At 45.3% G+C, this 16,031-nt stretch overlaps 1 protein-coding gene across 1 annotated transcript in view; it reads left to right on the top strand.

Annotated features, from left to right (window-relative positions):
- The window catches only part of fw (CUB and Sushi multiple domains furrowed), a 252,255-nt gene that overhangs the window by 227,409 nt on the left and 8,815 nt on the right, over positions 1-16,031 (top strand). Inside the window, exons 17-19 of the mRNA XM_050174796.2 lie at positions 11,811-11,990; positions 13,359-13,535; positions 15,354-15,533. Coding sequence (XP_050030753.1) covers positions 11,811-11,990; positions 13,359-13,535; positions 15,354-15,533 — 537 coding nt within the window. The remainder of the gene's footprint in view (positions 1-11,810; positions 11,991-13,358; positions 13,536-15,353; positions 15,534-16,031) is intronic.

Raw genomic sequence — 16,031 nt, 5'->3', positions numbered from 1 at the left:
GGCGGCACTCTGTTGGCGTAAAATGCGAAAACACTCGTGTGTACTTAAATTTAGGTGCATGGTAAAAGACACCAGGTGGTCAAAATCAATACAGAGCCTTTCCCTACGTGTTCCTCATCATTGCCAGTGCGGATTCTGGGTGCTAAACGCAATCAATCAATCAATCAATCAATCAATCAATCAATCAATCAATCAATCAATCAATCAATCAATCAATCAATCAATCAATCAATCAATCAATCAATCAATCAATCAATCAGTATCAGCGCTTGTCTATGCCGCTTTATTTATTTTGTTAGTCATTTAGTTCTCGGAGTACTACGGAGGACTAAATATCGCTTATTCCACACAAGTGGTTTTCTGGAACATATGGCAGAAATTATATCTCTAGCACAGCTTTTAATGATCCTTATGAGTATGGTATAGCTGAGATAGCAACGACAGTGCTCTTTTTTTCTGGCTTCTTTGCGTGATCATTTTTGTTTTCTCGTTTGCTGTTCTCCTCGTCGCAGTGAGTAGTGCTTTAATATAATTTTGTTATTCTTGTTCTATCCGTTGGAAGTAAAAAAAATATTCAGCAGTGTAAACGCACTCTTCCATGCTACCCTTCAGGAAGCATAGAAGAGGACACCACCTATGCCATCGACTTCGTCATTCCTCAATTTCCATTCGCGCCCGAGTGATCAATAAAGCGGCCCCTTGGACGATTAGGATTGCGTAGACGATACTGTGTCGCTGCCCTAAATACTCTGCTTTATTGCCATACGAATCTCCACATTGCAGCGCCTGCCACTTCCCTACTTTCTCTACTTCCCTAATTTCTCTTCGCGCAAATATTTATCTTGCTATCGTGTTTCGCCGTCATGTCTGTAAAAGCCTAGTAAACAGTAGCCATCTATTATCTTCATTGATCCCGGCTTATCTTTCCATCATCATTATCAGCCTGACTACGCCCACTGCAGGGCAAAGGCCTCTCCCGTACTTCTCTAACTACCCCGGTCATGTGCTAATCGTGGCCATGTTGTCCCTGCAAACTTCTTAATCTCATCCGCCCACCTAACTTTCTGCCGCCCCCTGCTACGCTTCCCTTCTTTTGGAATCCAGTCCGTAACCCTTAATGACAATCGGTTATCTTCCCTCCTCATTACATGTCCTGCCCTTGCCACATTTCTTTTTCTTGATTTCGACTAAGATGTCATTAACTCGCTCTTGTTCTCTCACCCAATATGCTCTTTTCTTATCCCTTAACGTTACACCCATCATTCTTCTTTCCATAGCTCGTTGCGTCGTCCTCAATTTACGTAGAACTCTTTTCGTAAGCCTCCAGGTTTCTGCTCCGTAGGTGAGTACTGGTAAGACACAGCTGTTATACACTTTTTTTAGGGATAATGGCAACCTGCTGTTCATCATCTGAGAATGCGTGCCAAACGCACCCCAGCCCATTCTTATTCTTCTGATTATTTCATTTTCATGATCCGGATCCGCGGTCACTACCTGCCCTAAGTAGATGTATTCCCTTACCACTTCCAGTGCCTCGCTACCTATCGTAAGCTGCTGTTCTCTTCCTAGACTGTTGAACATTACTTTAGTTTTCTGCAGATTAATTTTAAGACACACCCTTCTGCTTTGCATCTCCAGGTCAGTGAGCACGCATTGCAATTGGTCCCCTGAGTTACTAAGCAAGGCAATATAATCAGCGAATCTCAAGTTACTAAGGTATTCTCCATTTACTCTTATCCCCAATTCTTCCCAATCCAGTTCTCTGAATACCTCTTGTAAACACGCTGTGAATAGTATTGGAGAAATCGTAACTCCCTGCCTGACGCCCTTCTTTATTGAGATTTTGTTGCTTTCATCTTTCCATATTGCTTTTTAAGCGCGCCGCTGATGCTTCTAAAAGAAAAGGTGGAGGGAGGGGGGATGATTTGCTATCTCGTCCCTGCGAAAGTGGGTGTACTGTGAAACTAAAGAAAACCATGGTACCACAAGAACGGCTGAGGGGTACGCACTGTTTTATTCCTTTAGAGTAATAGTAATAGAGGTAATTTAGAGTAGTGGTAGTGGCGGTAATGTAGAGTAATGGTAGTAATCGGAGTAACGGTACTTTTGACAGCCCGCCGCCGTCCATAGCGGTGTTGCAACAACAACGAAATTAGTTGCTAGGCTGCTTATGTTATATGTCAAAGGCTAGGAAAGGCTAGGGACGTCACTCCCCACGTCGCAAGCGGCCGTCACCGCGGCAGCTTGCAGAACAGTAGTATTGACTGGGAAACGTATGCGTGGAGCGCCACGTGCTTCGCATTGTAATCAGGAGCTCCTTATAATTAATTATGTGCTTCGGATGCTTGTTTTGAGCTTGTTCGTTATTGAAACGTGTACTGTTATACCTGTTGTATGCGTAATTCAATTGTACGCGCTTCACTTTGCTGAGTGCTTGTATAGCCTCTGCCTTACAGGGGCATGAGCGATCGAATTTTTTTCTTTGCTTACAGGGTTATGAGTCATTCAGGATGACGATAATTTTTACTAACGGATGTACACGAAAGGATGACGGCTAACGAGAGGCTAACGGAATAAAAAAAAAAGAAGAAACAGCGCGACACAGGAGAAGCGAGTAAAGAGCACATGACCGAGCGCTGCACTGTGCCGTCCGCAATACAGCGCTCTTTCCTGTGCTCTTTACTCGCTCGTCCTGTGTCGCGCTGTTTGTTTTTTTATTCTAAAGATGAACCAACAAGCCCCTTTGAAAATACAAGGTTAACAGCTTGACTGCAAAAGCAGTGAGATAACGTAGCGTCCGAAATTACTAAAGCAGCTGCCACGTCCTGTGCATATAAGTGCGCGTGATAACGCGGTAAGAAAGCAAGCTCGTTCCAGACGTCCTCTGAAATATCGATGGGAGAGTCATCCCTAACTACTCCGTAATGCGCACTGCGCTTACTATAAGCAAAACCCCGCCGGAATGCCCGCACGAACATAACGCACTTAAGACACGTGGCCTCACAGGCATACGCGTACGCGCAGCCCTGCTTTTGCTCCAACCGTTTGCGATTTCCACGCCAGCTGAACAAGTGGATGGTTTAGTGAAGCTTGCGACCTCTAACTACTGCCCTAACACCTATAGCTATAACATGTAACCACCGAATACGCAGAGAAAAGGAACGAAAAGAAAACTTTTTTCTATAACTCGTGTCCAGGGTCCTAACCCTTGTTATGTATTTGGTTAGCGTGGCAGCCGAATATTGTATCAGCCTAATTTTCCGTAAGTGCTTCGTCTTCCCGCAAAATTTCCGAATCCGACTTTTTTTTGTCTCTATCTTATGCCATCGCTGAAGCATTGTGAACGAATCGAACACGATTATATCATTATTTCGTTCTGTCGTTATTTTTTTACTTGATCGTGCGAGCTTTCAATTGCAAATCTGTATGCATCGCTCACATGGCAGGAAGCTCTAGTTGCAGGCCGTGCAGGCTTTAAAAGCCGCAGGGAACATTTTCTTGAACTCGAATGCGTCTAATGAAATGCATGCGCGCGTCTTTTTTTCGCGTCACATGTTTTCTAATGAACCTGTGCGTATTTATTATGTGACCGGCTCCTCTTTAGTATATCTTTTTAAATGCGTAAGCATTTCTGGGCCTACCAAACAAGAGAGAGAGAGAGAGAGAGAGAGAGAGAGAGTAATAATGCGGAGAAAGGAAGGGAGGTTAACCGGAGCTGGTTCCGGTTGGCTACCCTGCGCAGGGTGAAACCGAACGAGGAAGCCGTCCGTCTCTTACGTAAGATGAATCGTTATAAATAAAGTATTGCATAAAACAAAATAAATTTGAAAGGAAACACTTTGGCGACGGAGTTTCGAACCTATACGACCCCACGCTCAGAAGCCGAGTTTGTTACCCCTGGGCTGAACACCCACGCTTGCAGGAGGTGAATATATCTGAACAATATGAATGTGTTTTTCGGTCGGGCTTTAGTTCCCGAAAAACATTCCGCACCGGTTCTGCTCCAGAACGAAAACAAAACGTGATCCGTAACGGTTCATAACGGTTTTGGTTCGCATACGAAAATTTTCGAAGCAAACTAATGATAAGAACCTAGCATTTATTTTTTTAATGAGTCAAATTCTTAATTTCTTAATATTATTAAAATTTCTTGATAAGTCAAAGCACTGAGAACGATCTCAGAAGCTGCACGTCATCGAGTGTATTGGCCCAAATGCGAGACTGCTGTTCCGATAAAACGAACTTAAACGAACATAAACGAACGATAATACTTCGATAACAAACCACTGTGGCCGTAGAAAACGGAACGATAAGCTCTACAGCGGACAAGTGCTGGGTTTTGCTGTAGTGCCGAGCTCCTAGTGCACCGAGCGACAGGCTTAGTTTAGTGGAGGGCTCGACCGGCTGTTGCTCCCTGCCTGGGACGGGCTCTCTTGCGGACCCCTGAGATTCGCGCTAATTCTGGCGTTGTCTGACGTTGGTTGTTTCTGGTTGCCGACTTTCTCCTTGAACCGAAAAACGACCAAAAATATTTCGCTTGCACTTCGAAAAAAAAAAAAATAATAAATAACGTTTCGGTTACGCTTTCGTTCTGGTCAAAAATATAGTTTTTTTATCGTTTTTCGCTTTTGTTCTCGTTCCGGTCCGGCACACTTGTGCCGGCGGTAAAAAAAAAATTTCCAAAGGAGAACAGTTATTATGAAGGCTTTCTCGAAGGATTTGCTGATGGTGGAATGAAAGCCATTTCTAGGACCACATCTAGACCCAACTTGGTTCAATTAAGCATTAGGAAAATTCAGATTTTATTGAATTGTTTATACTGGTCCGATCAAGTTTGATCAGATTGATAATGACACCAGGATGCTTCGAGATGAGCGAGTGGCAAAAGGCTTGCGCATACTTAGACAACTGCAATATAGTTTCTGCGTGAATTTTCTTTCCCCGCTAGTGTCTCCATTTCTCTCGTTGCCAGGGGTTTTACTGGGTTTTGAGAAGCCTTGTAATTGCAAAAAACTGAGAAATTCGATCGCTTTGTCGCTATTTTTGTAGGGAAGATAGAAACATAAGTAATATAGAAGGGAAGACAAAATCAAAAGAATAGAGAGAATAATAAGGGTCAAAGGACGGAACATACTATAAAGAAGTAATAAAAGTAAAAAAGAAGATTGGTGATCGTGGTGACAGATTATCTATCATGCTGGTAGGTGTAAACTTTGTGAACTTAAGCAAATTTATCTGTACCTTCTGGAAAACAGATGATTTCTTATTTGTAGCGTTCGCCGCTTATTATTTTTTTTGAAAGATTGTTTGAGTCTTTGGTGCATCTGAGGGCAATGTGATACGCCATGAGATATCAACACAGGGGCACGAACGGAAAATTTGAGAATGTTTGATTATTTTGAGGATATTTGCTCAAATTTGAATGTTTGCGCTCATTGCCTGTGGATAACGCATGTAAGGGCATACGGGGCCGCTGTCACCACCCAATTTCGCAACAATATATAGCACAGAAACCGTATGCGACACAACCAAAGATCCAGTGCAAGAGTATCTCTGAAAGTATCAACGGAAGAATTTTGCTCTGAAAAGTCCACACCTGGTTCTGTAAAACAAAGTAAATTACTAAAAGCTGCCACTGATAAAGTTAACGTGATGTATGCATACATACGTACAGGGTATCACAAAAAAAAGTAAGGCATTGTTGAGAACTGTGGAGACTCCCTTACTTTTCTATTTTATACAGTGAACTCTACACAAATTCACATTTTACTCATGCAACTGTGCGTATTGTATGAAAGCACCTTGATGCGATAGCAAGGTATTAGACAAAGGCACAACATAAGGCGCCTACGAGTAGATTTTTTGCGCTGTATGAATTGCAGTAAACATTGACTTTATTGTAGCAAGCAATTGCTAATTACAGTAATCAATTGCAGTAGACGAAAACATTTCTTGTTTCTTACCAGGCACTTTGTGGTAGGTAGGTTCCTGTCTCGCCTCGTTTGGGGCCTCTTCAATGGAATCACAGAAAACTGTGTGTCCTCTGAAGAGATTTGAACGAAAGTCCGCTATCCACTAGACGCGAGGCGCATGCTTGCGTGTGCGAACTACGGCTGTACGCATAAGAAGGCGGCGGTTAAACGGAGGGAGAGAAAAGTTGAGATAAAAAGTATATGTTAGGGTAAAGTTTATATTATACGAGGAAATAAAGTGTACAAACAAATGTTAGACATCTTTTTCCTTACAGAAAAACGTGTGTTTTAGGAAAGAATTGCAAATTTCAAAGTAATAAACTGTAATCAATTTCAAATCAAAATTTCGTGAAATAACCAATAATAAATGAGTAATTTAACCAGGTATTCTGATTTTGTCGCAAAAACTCGCAAACGGCCATGCATAGGTTCCTGCGTCTAAAACCCGATGTAGATGACCCAAAGGAGAGAATATTTTCAGTTTTTACAGCAATGCCCATGCATCTCTTGGAGGAACGACCAACTTATCGCTTTCTTACCTTCGCGAAAGAGAAGGGATGAAAGTGGTATGGTTGACATCCCTCTTTTTTTTTTTTATTGCCTTTCTTTGGCATCGCTTGGTCACCGTAGTTTGAGTGACGCTTTACCCCGGGAGGTTTCCTTCTAACTATGCGACGACGAAGAAATAATTTGCTTCATTTTCCCGTTAAGACGAAATGATGAAGTAAACGAAAGGATTTTTTTTTCTTCTCCTGGTAGTAGTCGTCCGTGAATGTGTGCTTTTTTATGAGGCTGTAGGCAAGGGACGAAATTGTTTTGTTACTAATTTTGTTTTTGTACTGTTTACATTTTATTGTAATTGGTGCGACATGGGTATATTTTTTCCTTTTTTTTCTTTTACTGCGTGTATGTTCTGTTCCTACTTGTGCAGTCTATTCATTGTCGTTGCTTTACTTTAGGCTTTGTGGCCTGTCATCTTGCTATTTCTCTTTCTTGACTTCCATTCTTCTTGTCTATCTTCTTTTCTATCCCTTCATTCTTAAAGAGGCGGCAGGTTTGGCCCCCCTCACGGTGGTAGTTGCCAGTCTGCTCTTTCCCTATTTCCCTCTCTGTGCATTGCATTGTACGTGTGTTTTGATATGAAATAATAATAATAACTGCGGAAACCTTCACGAGTATGAGCACACAAACCATACAAATTGCACTGTGGTCTCCCTTGGCCCGGCCCATCCATTGTTCACGCACTTCTTTGAAAGGTTAGGCAGGTTAGAAGAAAAAAAAGAAAAAGGCATTACATCAGAGAATAGTGGCTTACCCGATTCTTGGCCAATGCACCACAGTGGGTACTTGCCAGTATATCACGAGGGTCTACATCTACATCTAGTGGCTGCGAGCCACAAAAGAGGACCACCATCCTCCTCATCATGATCAAAATGAAGGTATTGGGGATACGGTGCAGTGCCCAGAAATGATCAGGCATTGCAGTTCGCTCACTATTGGATGTTATTGAGCACAGCGGTGCCGACAAGTCACAGTCACGAAGAAAACAAGCCAATGCTGTCAGCTAGACGGAAAAGCAATGACGGTGGGCACGGGCGTGATCAGTCAGTGCGAAGAAGATAGATGCCGAAATCAATGCAAGCGTGCGTCTCTGGAACCGTGGTACCGAGCACTATTTGCTGTTTACGTATCCCCCTGCTTTGTCTCATACGATGCGTGCTGTGTTGTTCAATCGCGCTAGGTTCTGGAGAAAAAGAGGCCGAGTCATTGCCTGGACATATTCATTTGTCACCGGAAACACCATTAGGGCAGCTGTACTCAGGCGCCCGTGATTGCAATACGCACCACTGTAGCTTCGTTGCAGAGTTGGCGTATGACGCTTCCGTTCGCTTTCTTTCTTGCTTTCTGAGAAAGACCGGCCTCTGTAACTAATGGCTTTCGCAGAAACTGTTCGCCTGTCCTCGTTACTAAACCCGCGCATGTCCGAAGAAAATGCTCGGATGTCTGCTGCGGTCCTTTACCCGACAGAGCGGTCACAAAAGGTGCCATATGCAGTTGGAGACCACTATGGACGGGAAACCATCCGGAAAGTTAGTATGGGGAGCCGCGATTGTATTTGCTTGACTTTGAGAGAAACTACGTGTTTGTCATTGCTTGTACGGCCTATTCACTCCAGTGTTTCATTTGCTGGGCAAAAAATCTTCTCAAAATCAGAAGCTAAAGGCATTCTTATAAAAAAAAAAGATCTGCAGTGAAGGTTGTTGAGGGCCTTACTGACCACTGAAATGCAGTAGCCTTTTGAGGAAGGCATTACTATTGTGGAGATTCCACTTCTGTTGGAAAAATATGTCGTCATGACTTAGATAAATCTGAAAACACTGCTACTTATGACTGACCTTCTGTATACCGAAAGAATCAATCGTTAGGATGAAATCATCAACAATACACGCTACATGCATGCATCTTGCAATCTACTAAGAAACTACCTCTGACCAATAACAAAATACGCTTATTCACACGAACGAGCAGTATAAGCAGCTGACAGCAAACGTTAACTTTATTTCGTGTGTTCTCCTTCATTCTTTCCTATTTTCAATATTATTTGATACATGTCCAATTTCTTGTGATCCCATTGCTAATGACTTAAACAGGTTTTTGCTGATTTCCTTACTCAGAAGCGTCAGTTTTCGCACTGCTCTTGCATGCCTTACTAAATGTTCCAACCCTTTACACTAGCCTTGTATTGATATGACATCCGGGAAAACGATGCCGTGGCGCCAGCTGATCCGCCGCGCGCACAATCTACGTCGGCCCCTTAGCGTTGGCTTACTTCACACGGATTGCCGTCGCCCATGGACCAGAATTGGCAGCGCTTCTAGCGGGCACCTACATTTTGCCGCTCAACTGCGGGAACCGGCAGAAAGGACAACCGCGATAACGCCCAAATGATTTCTGCCATTGTTCGCTCGCCTTGGCTTTGTTGTCAGCTGTGCGGTCATCGAATCGGCAGCCCCAGCGTGGGCTGCGCAGACAGCTGGCGACTGGGGTCTAGCTTAAATGTGCTTGCTCCAAACGGTTGCGCGAGAGTAACAGACTCTGGTTTCCATCTCCTCGGAGAAGCACATCTCGCCGGTATTAAGCAAAAAAAAAAAAAAAGCGGGGGGGGGGGGGGGGGGGGGATTCGAAGAGCTCAATTTTTTTGTTAGCCGCAACTATGCGAAGAAAAAAGACAATGAGGAAACGCACACAAAAAAGAGTAATTAATTTGTTATGTTATATTGAATTGTTGAATATAGTATTGAAATCAAAAGGGAAATGCAAGTGGACAAAAATACAAGGTGCCGCAGCTGGGAGCCGCACCCCCATCTCCGACATTACGTGCGTGTGGCTTTAACAAGTCAAGCTACCGCGGCGCCATCCTCTCGCCCACTTTCCCGGGTGTTTCTGTAGGCATACAAGAATATAGTCTTGAGCGTGTTAACCAGAACTGTCATGACCAAGACGGTGGGTGCCCAGCATCCACTTTCAAATAAAAAAAAGAGTTTGCATCTCTTGCGGCTTATCTCGTGCCCAAAAAGTAATCGCCGTCTATTTTGCGTGCATTTCCTTTCTTTAACGCTGCGCGTCCGTACTTTCAGGTCACGAACGGCGTGCGCGTCAGTAGCGTGACGTAGCATTCTTTACAGAAAGGTTGCGAGCACAGTTTTTCCAGGAAGGCAAGCGCCAGCGAGACAAATTCTGATTTTCATTTGGGGACAGGACGCGCTCCACAGAATGGAAAGTTCTTTCTTAGAGTGTCTTTTTACCCGCAGGTGTCGTGGAGTACGTGAGCTTACGGGCAAATGAACGAGGTGGACGAAAGTTCGACTTTATTATTTTCAGGAAGCAACACATACACGCGTATACAGTTTGTGAATCGCGACAAGCCAACCACATGTACCTTGTGGCTGATTTACTCATTTAGTGACTTCGTCAGAACGTCTTATCGCGACAGCGTTAAGGAGCTCGTGTCGCAGAAAAGCCGTTGTCGTCGGCCGTGAGCGAAAAATAGCAGAAGGCAATTCATAAAAACAGCTTGCAGGATTGGCTGGTTGGGAATCGAACCAGGGTCTCCAGAGTGCGAGACGGAGACGCTACCACTCAGCCATGACTGCGATGGTTCAAAGTGGGGCAAAAGCGCCTCTAGTGAATGCGGCGTTGCCTTAGAAATGAGCCGTAGAAAGTTATACTGTGGTGTATATCGGTAATTATGAGCATGTAACTTACAGAAGTCGCAGTTAAACACGTAGCGAAATACGTTTCCGCTACATTTCTTCTGCGCGTGGCGTACACGCAGAGCCATCTTGCGGCAAACACAGAAGACCCCCTCCTCGCAATGTACGGCGCTGCCCCGACAGGTGTCGCGCCACTCGCCCGCTTCTCCCCTTCGTCTCGTTTGAGCGCATTGGGGCCGTGCGAGGACCGGTGCGAGGATGCCCCAATACCCTTGCGTTTAATAAGTTTTCTCGCTCTCTCCCCTTCCAACTTCTAGCATTCGTCACTCGAACCCTCGTGTTTAGGCGACGCGGCTCCTCTTTCCGCTCACAGCGCAATTCCTAGGTGTAGCGTCCGATGCGGTACGCCTCTGAGGTGATCGCTGCGCCGTAGCGCGTCTGGTGGGAAAGCGTCCCCTGCGATGTGTGCCGTGCTGCTGGCTAGGATTGATTGATTGATTGATTGAAACTTATATAAGAAGGGATGGCCCATGGCCTAAGATAGGGGTAAGGGATCAGGTGAAAGGAAGAATGCCTGCCTCCTGGCGAAGAGTCATGCGTCTGCGTGGTGCTCCCAACCGAGATAGAGTACGATCCCATCGAGGCGTCAGCCCCATGATCGCGTCCGCCTTCATGGCGCCTCGCGGCCCGGCTGTCCGTGCCGATCACGCCGTTTGGCTCGCGTAGATCGTTTCATCCTCGGAGACACCGAGTTCTTTGGTTCGTTCCGCTTGCTCAGGAGCACGTTTCGTCTTTGTGTGACTCAAGAGCATGCCGAGCGAATGAGTGGGCGGTGCGAACGGGGTGTGATAACGCTATCACGTGCCCCTCTTGAAGGCGAGGCTTAAGCGTCTTCCAAGTTTTGAAAACATTTTCCAATGTGTTTTTCTTTCTTCAATTTTACTCAATCGGAAAACGTGCAGGAACAAGTGTAGATTTTTGGTGTTCCGACATTGGGAACGTTTTGGAATGTAGAACTTTGTCGTGTTAAGAACTGTATAACACGCTCACTCCTTTCAACGACTTGAACACTCCGGTAACGTTTAGAATACCGCCTTAATTTATTTATCCATGTAGTATTCCGCTATTACGGCGAGATACATTTTCATAATCCTAATATTTTCACGTGCTGCCTTTTCTCCGCTCTCTTCTTGCCATCTTTATTACGCAAACTCAGAGCATCGAAAGTTCAACCCATTGACCAAGCATCAACGAGTACAACAAGACCTTGTATATGACGTGTACGCTTGTCAAAGCGCTGACTTCAAACCGGAACTTTACAGTTCTGAATTTCTTGATCGCTCCTGTTAGTGTGCTCGGACATCGGCATAAATGTGATCCGTTATGATTTCTTTCGTATTCTTCTAACTATTTAATATTTTCGGCAATGTTATGATCCCAATGATGCTAAAAGGGCACAAATAATAATCATAATAATGATACGGAAAGCATATGAAAAACGTGCAGAATTGTTTTACTGCACTGAAAAACAGTTCACTGGGAGTGCGGCATTTACCACGGCCGCTCTGATTGAAATCAGCTTGACAGTTTTTCGCAATGACTTTCTTTTTGCAACAACGTGCAGACGTGGAGTGCAGTTTCCCCCTGCCGATCGGCAACGGCCATTGGCTGCTGTCCACCAACTCGACACACTACGGCGCGACGGTGGAATACGAATGCGACAAGAACTACCACCTCGATGGAGCACCCAGGCGACTGTGCCTCGAGAACGGCACCTGGAGCGGCCCCGAACCACTCTGCCTGGGTACGTAAACGACGATATTAGACCACCTATATATAATGCGGAGTGCTAAACTAAAAGCAGGCCAAATGTAGTAGGGAAAAATAAAGGTGCTGAACAACTACTCGTAGATATTCGGTCGGAACAGCGTTTGCACCAAGATTACTCTGTGGTACAATCATACTGGAATGAAAAGCCTCCGGGAATAAAAAAAAGAATGAAAGAAAAAGAAAGGAAAGAACAAAAAAAGCAAGAAAGAAGAACGCCTCTTACGCTTCACTAAGTGATAATCAAATGTACGATCATGGTGTGACAGGTTGCCAAACGCGCTCTAAAAAACAAGTTCACTTTCATTACACCGATAAATGTTCCTGAACGTTCGATACTCACAGTGCCCCGGCAGTATATGGGCATTTTGTTTATCTTGCAGCTTCATTAACCATTCGTACGGGAAAGGGTGGTAGAAGATTTAGCCTGTGTGTTTGTTGGAATAATGGGCTCGGTTATACCCGGAGATCAGGAGCTCTTTCATTTATAACCTTCCCACGAGTTCATCGCCGATAAACACTTGTCGCACCTACGCTCCACGCTCCGGCACGATTTCCATCATGATGGTTCAGCAAAAGCTAAATAAATTTGTATTTTTTAGGTCAACTTATGTTAAGTTCTAGGGTTCAGGCTTTGCTTGCAGTTTTGTGGGACTTATAATCCTTAGAGTCGGAAAGAAGAGGCCAGCAAACTAGAGAAACGAGAGAAAGATTGCAGAATGCACGCACAAGAGAGCCGCAGCGCCATGTGTCGACATGCTGCAAATAAACTTGAGCTTGAACTAATTGGTTCGTTATTAAGTGTAGGCAGGGCAGCGCGAGAAAACACGGACTAAGAACGGACACGCCATGGTTTATCATTTCACAGCTTCCTATCGGAAGCCTGTCGACTTTCTTCTCAAGAACAGGTAATTTGGCGAAATTCTATATCTGTACTTTGCCGACCACCCGGGTCCAACGTAGATTTTTACGTAGCAACAGTCTTGAAAACGAACTTCGGCCAGTGTTTCCATAGTCTTGCCCACCTATGATTTAGAATTCCTCATCACCAATGTTTCCGTCGCTCTTTTCCTGTTCATAGCAGCTGATTCGGCTACCGGTCAACCTCACCCTACCTTTGCGTGCAACAAACGTCATCTGTTTCTGCACGACTGTCGCGACGCGAAACTTCGGTCATCGTGTCGAGCGTAGGCGTGCGCTCTGTGTGACTGGGGCGCAATATTTGCCACTAGTTGTCCCATAGGTCACACACACCACACTGTTTCCTTAACTGCCACCCTACCGCGGCGTTCTTACCTAATGTCAGTTCTCAACACATCCTCTCTCGTGGTGATCTGCTTTGCAGAGGTGCGCTGCCCGGAGCCCAAGGCGAGCGACAGCTGGACAGTGATTAAATTCTCCAGCAGCCTGGTGGGTTCGTCGGTCGAGTATTCCTGCGAACCGGGCTACGAATTGGAGGGACTCAGCACCAGAGTCTGCCAGAGCAGCGGTCGCTGGAGCGGGTTCGCGCCCAACTGCACCCGTAAGCGAACTCTTGACTCTGTGCCGCATAAGAATTGGCAAAGCCTGTACCATGTGGTTCTTGTACAAGATAGGGAAAACCGACAGCACTGTATGCTCTTGTGAAGAGATTGAAGAACACATAGGAAATCTTCTAGTACACTGCAAAAATTATGGCACTCACCGTAAGAGCCTTTTAGTGATGATACATGCTCGGTATAGGAGGCCGATATAGAATCATGAGTGCATGGCCATTTGAAAATTTGCAACTCAATGCTGCGCGCGCATTAGTAGAATTTCTTGAAGAATCACAAATCTCTTAGTGTTAAAAATTATGATATCGTAACTTTGATCACGACATCATTGTATTTGTTGAAGTAATATATTCGTTCAACGTTTGCACATATTTCTGTTGTACATATTTTCTTTAATCACTTTAGTTACCGCGTTCCCGTGGCTCTTGTGTCCGTATTCGCGAGTACTACGTTTGCCACCAACATGACCATCTCAATTTTGTGAACTGCGAAGAGCATTCGTTCTTGTGTATTTATGTTTTGTGTGTATATATGAACTTAGGACTACTGTTACTGTAGTCCTTGTCCAAAACATTTTTTTTTTCAAGAACATCTACGAATTAAGAGGGGGAGGAGCAGATGGCGTCGCCGAACAGGCACTAGCATCTACTCAAACATTGACAGTAAAAAAAAAAAGAAATTCACCGACGGTTACGATATTCCTTAATGCGAAATTTAAGCGCATCTGTATACGTGTTTTCATTTCGCGATATACTGGCTGGCGCAGACAATCTGTCTAGTGCGACACGTTTCAAACGGAGCGTAGTGTGGCGCGACTGCCTCACTAATCAGGAGATCGCGAGAGGCAGTGCGCGGATGACGCGTGTGCGCGATTCACAGCAGGCGCCGCAGACAACCAGAGCTCATGCAGCGCTTTGTTTCCATACAGACGACGCGCGCTACTCTGGCGCCATCTCGTAGCCATCGTCGCCGCAAAGGCCCCTCAGACGCGGCACTAAGCTTTCCTTCTCACGCTTTCGCCGCACTCTCCTCCGTTTTCCTCCTCGAACTCTCTTCGGTCTCACCGCTTTTTTCATTCCCCGCTACGCTCCGCGTTCGCTCTAATCATTCGCTATGCTCGTTCACTCGGTTACGATGTAGGGCGCCGACGCTCGCCGCAGCAACGGGTGCCTATAAGACCTGCTTTAAAAGCAACTCTTAATTGCTCTAAAAAAAGCGCTTTTAAAAGAGCGCTCTAAAAAAAAAAAGACAGTTGGTGGATGGTTTTCGACATTGTACCTTTTGTCCCGTTTTTCTCAGTGTTTTCTAAGTTTGTATTCACTGCGCTTTTATGAATGCGAGCGCTATAGAGTGAAAGCTAAACAGACCAATGTATGAGCAGGCATACTCATGGCTAGATGAAGAGATACGCCAAATAACTGTTTCTTTTTTTACTCATACGGGACGCCAGTAGAGCGACGAAGCTGCTAGTTTGTTGGAAGCCACATTAGTTGTTCGCTGCTTCCACCTGCATTGTTTTATCTGCTTTCAGGAAGCTACACACGCATAGGAATATTTCGAGTCTCGTCACCGAAACCACATGAGGGCTACTGCCTGCAATACTAAACTGACAATTGTCCCGGTCGATCAGTAGCTGTAGCGTCGTTCTGCAAAACCCAGATAGTCACGGTTGTGTCGTAGTGCACTTCTGTACGACACCACTGTACTGCCCAGCTGACAAACCGACCCAATTTACCAATCTACGTCAACCCAATTTTATTATAATGAATGCTCTCGCTGCTTTCTTTGCCTCGTTTTGGTCGCAGTGCTGGACTGCGGCAACCCGTCGGTGATCAGTAACGGTCGTGGGCTGATCCTAAACGGTACCACAACGTTCGGCAGCATGGTCGAGTACGAGTGCCTTCACGATTTCAAACTGATTGGCGATGCTGTCAGGTCCTGCGAGGAAGACGGTCACTGGAGTGGACGCGAACCACGTTGCACTGGTGAGAATTCGACGTCTGATCATATTCAGTGCGAGCCAATGGGTTTAGACAACAGTCAGTGGCCTAACTGCCCTGCCCGACGTTATGATACGGAGTGCGTACCGCCATGGGCCTTACAGCGAAGATATTGGACGGGTAGACGCAACGATTCTATTGCAATTCTTTTCGTTCATCGCCAGTTGACCGGGCGGCGCGAGGAGAATTGAGGACAAGCTAGTCGCGAATTGACGAGAAGAGAAAACAGTGGGATCGGATGAAAAAAAAAAGTGTCCGACGATTACGATACTCTGTAATGCGAAATTTGAGCGCAGCTATATAGGTGTTTTCATTTCACTATATATTGAGGTCTAGAGTTTGAGACCGAAATCACCGCACCGACTGGCAGTGGGCCAGTGCCGTCAGCGCCTTCGCAGAGGCAGGGTCAGTATGGGTACGCTGGCATGATGAGCGGCATCGGAACCAGCTCTGCAAGAAGACGTCGACGAACGCACGAGCAGC

The sequence above is a fragment of the Dermacentor andersoni genome, chromosome 9 (assembly GCF_023375885.2).
Source record: "Dermacentor andersoni chromosome 9, qqDerAnde1_hic_scaffold, whole genome shotgun sequence".
NCBI lineage: Eukaryota > Metazoa > Arthropoda > Arachnida > Ixodida > Ixodidae > Dermacentor > Dermacentor andersoni.
The sequence above is the reverse complement of the archived record's forward strand: the minus strand, read 5'-3'. Positions and strand labels throughout refer to the sequence as shown.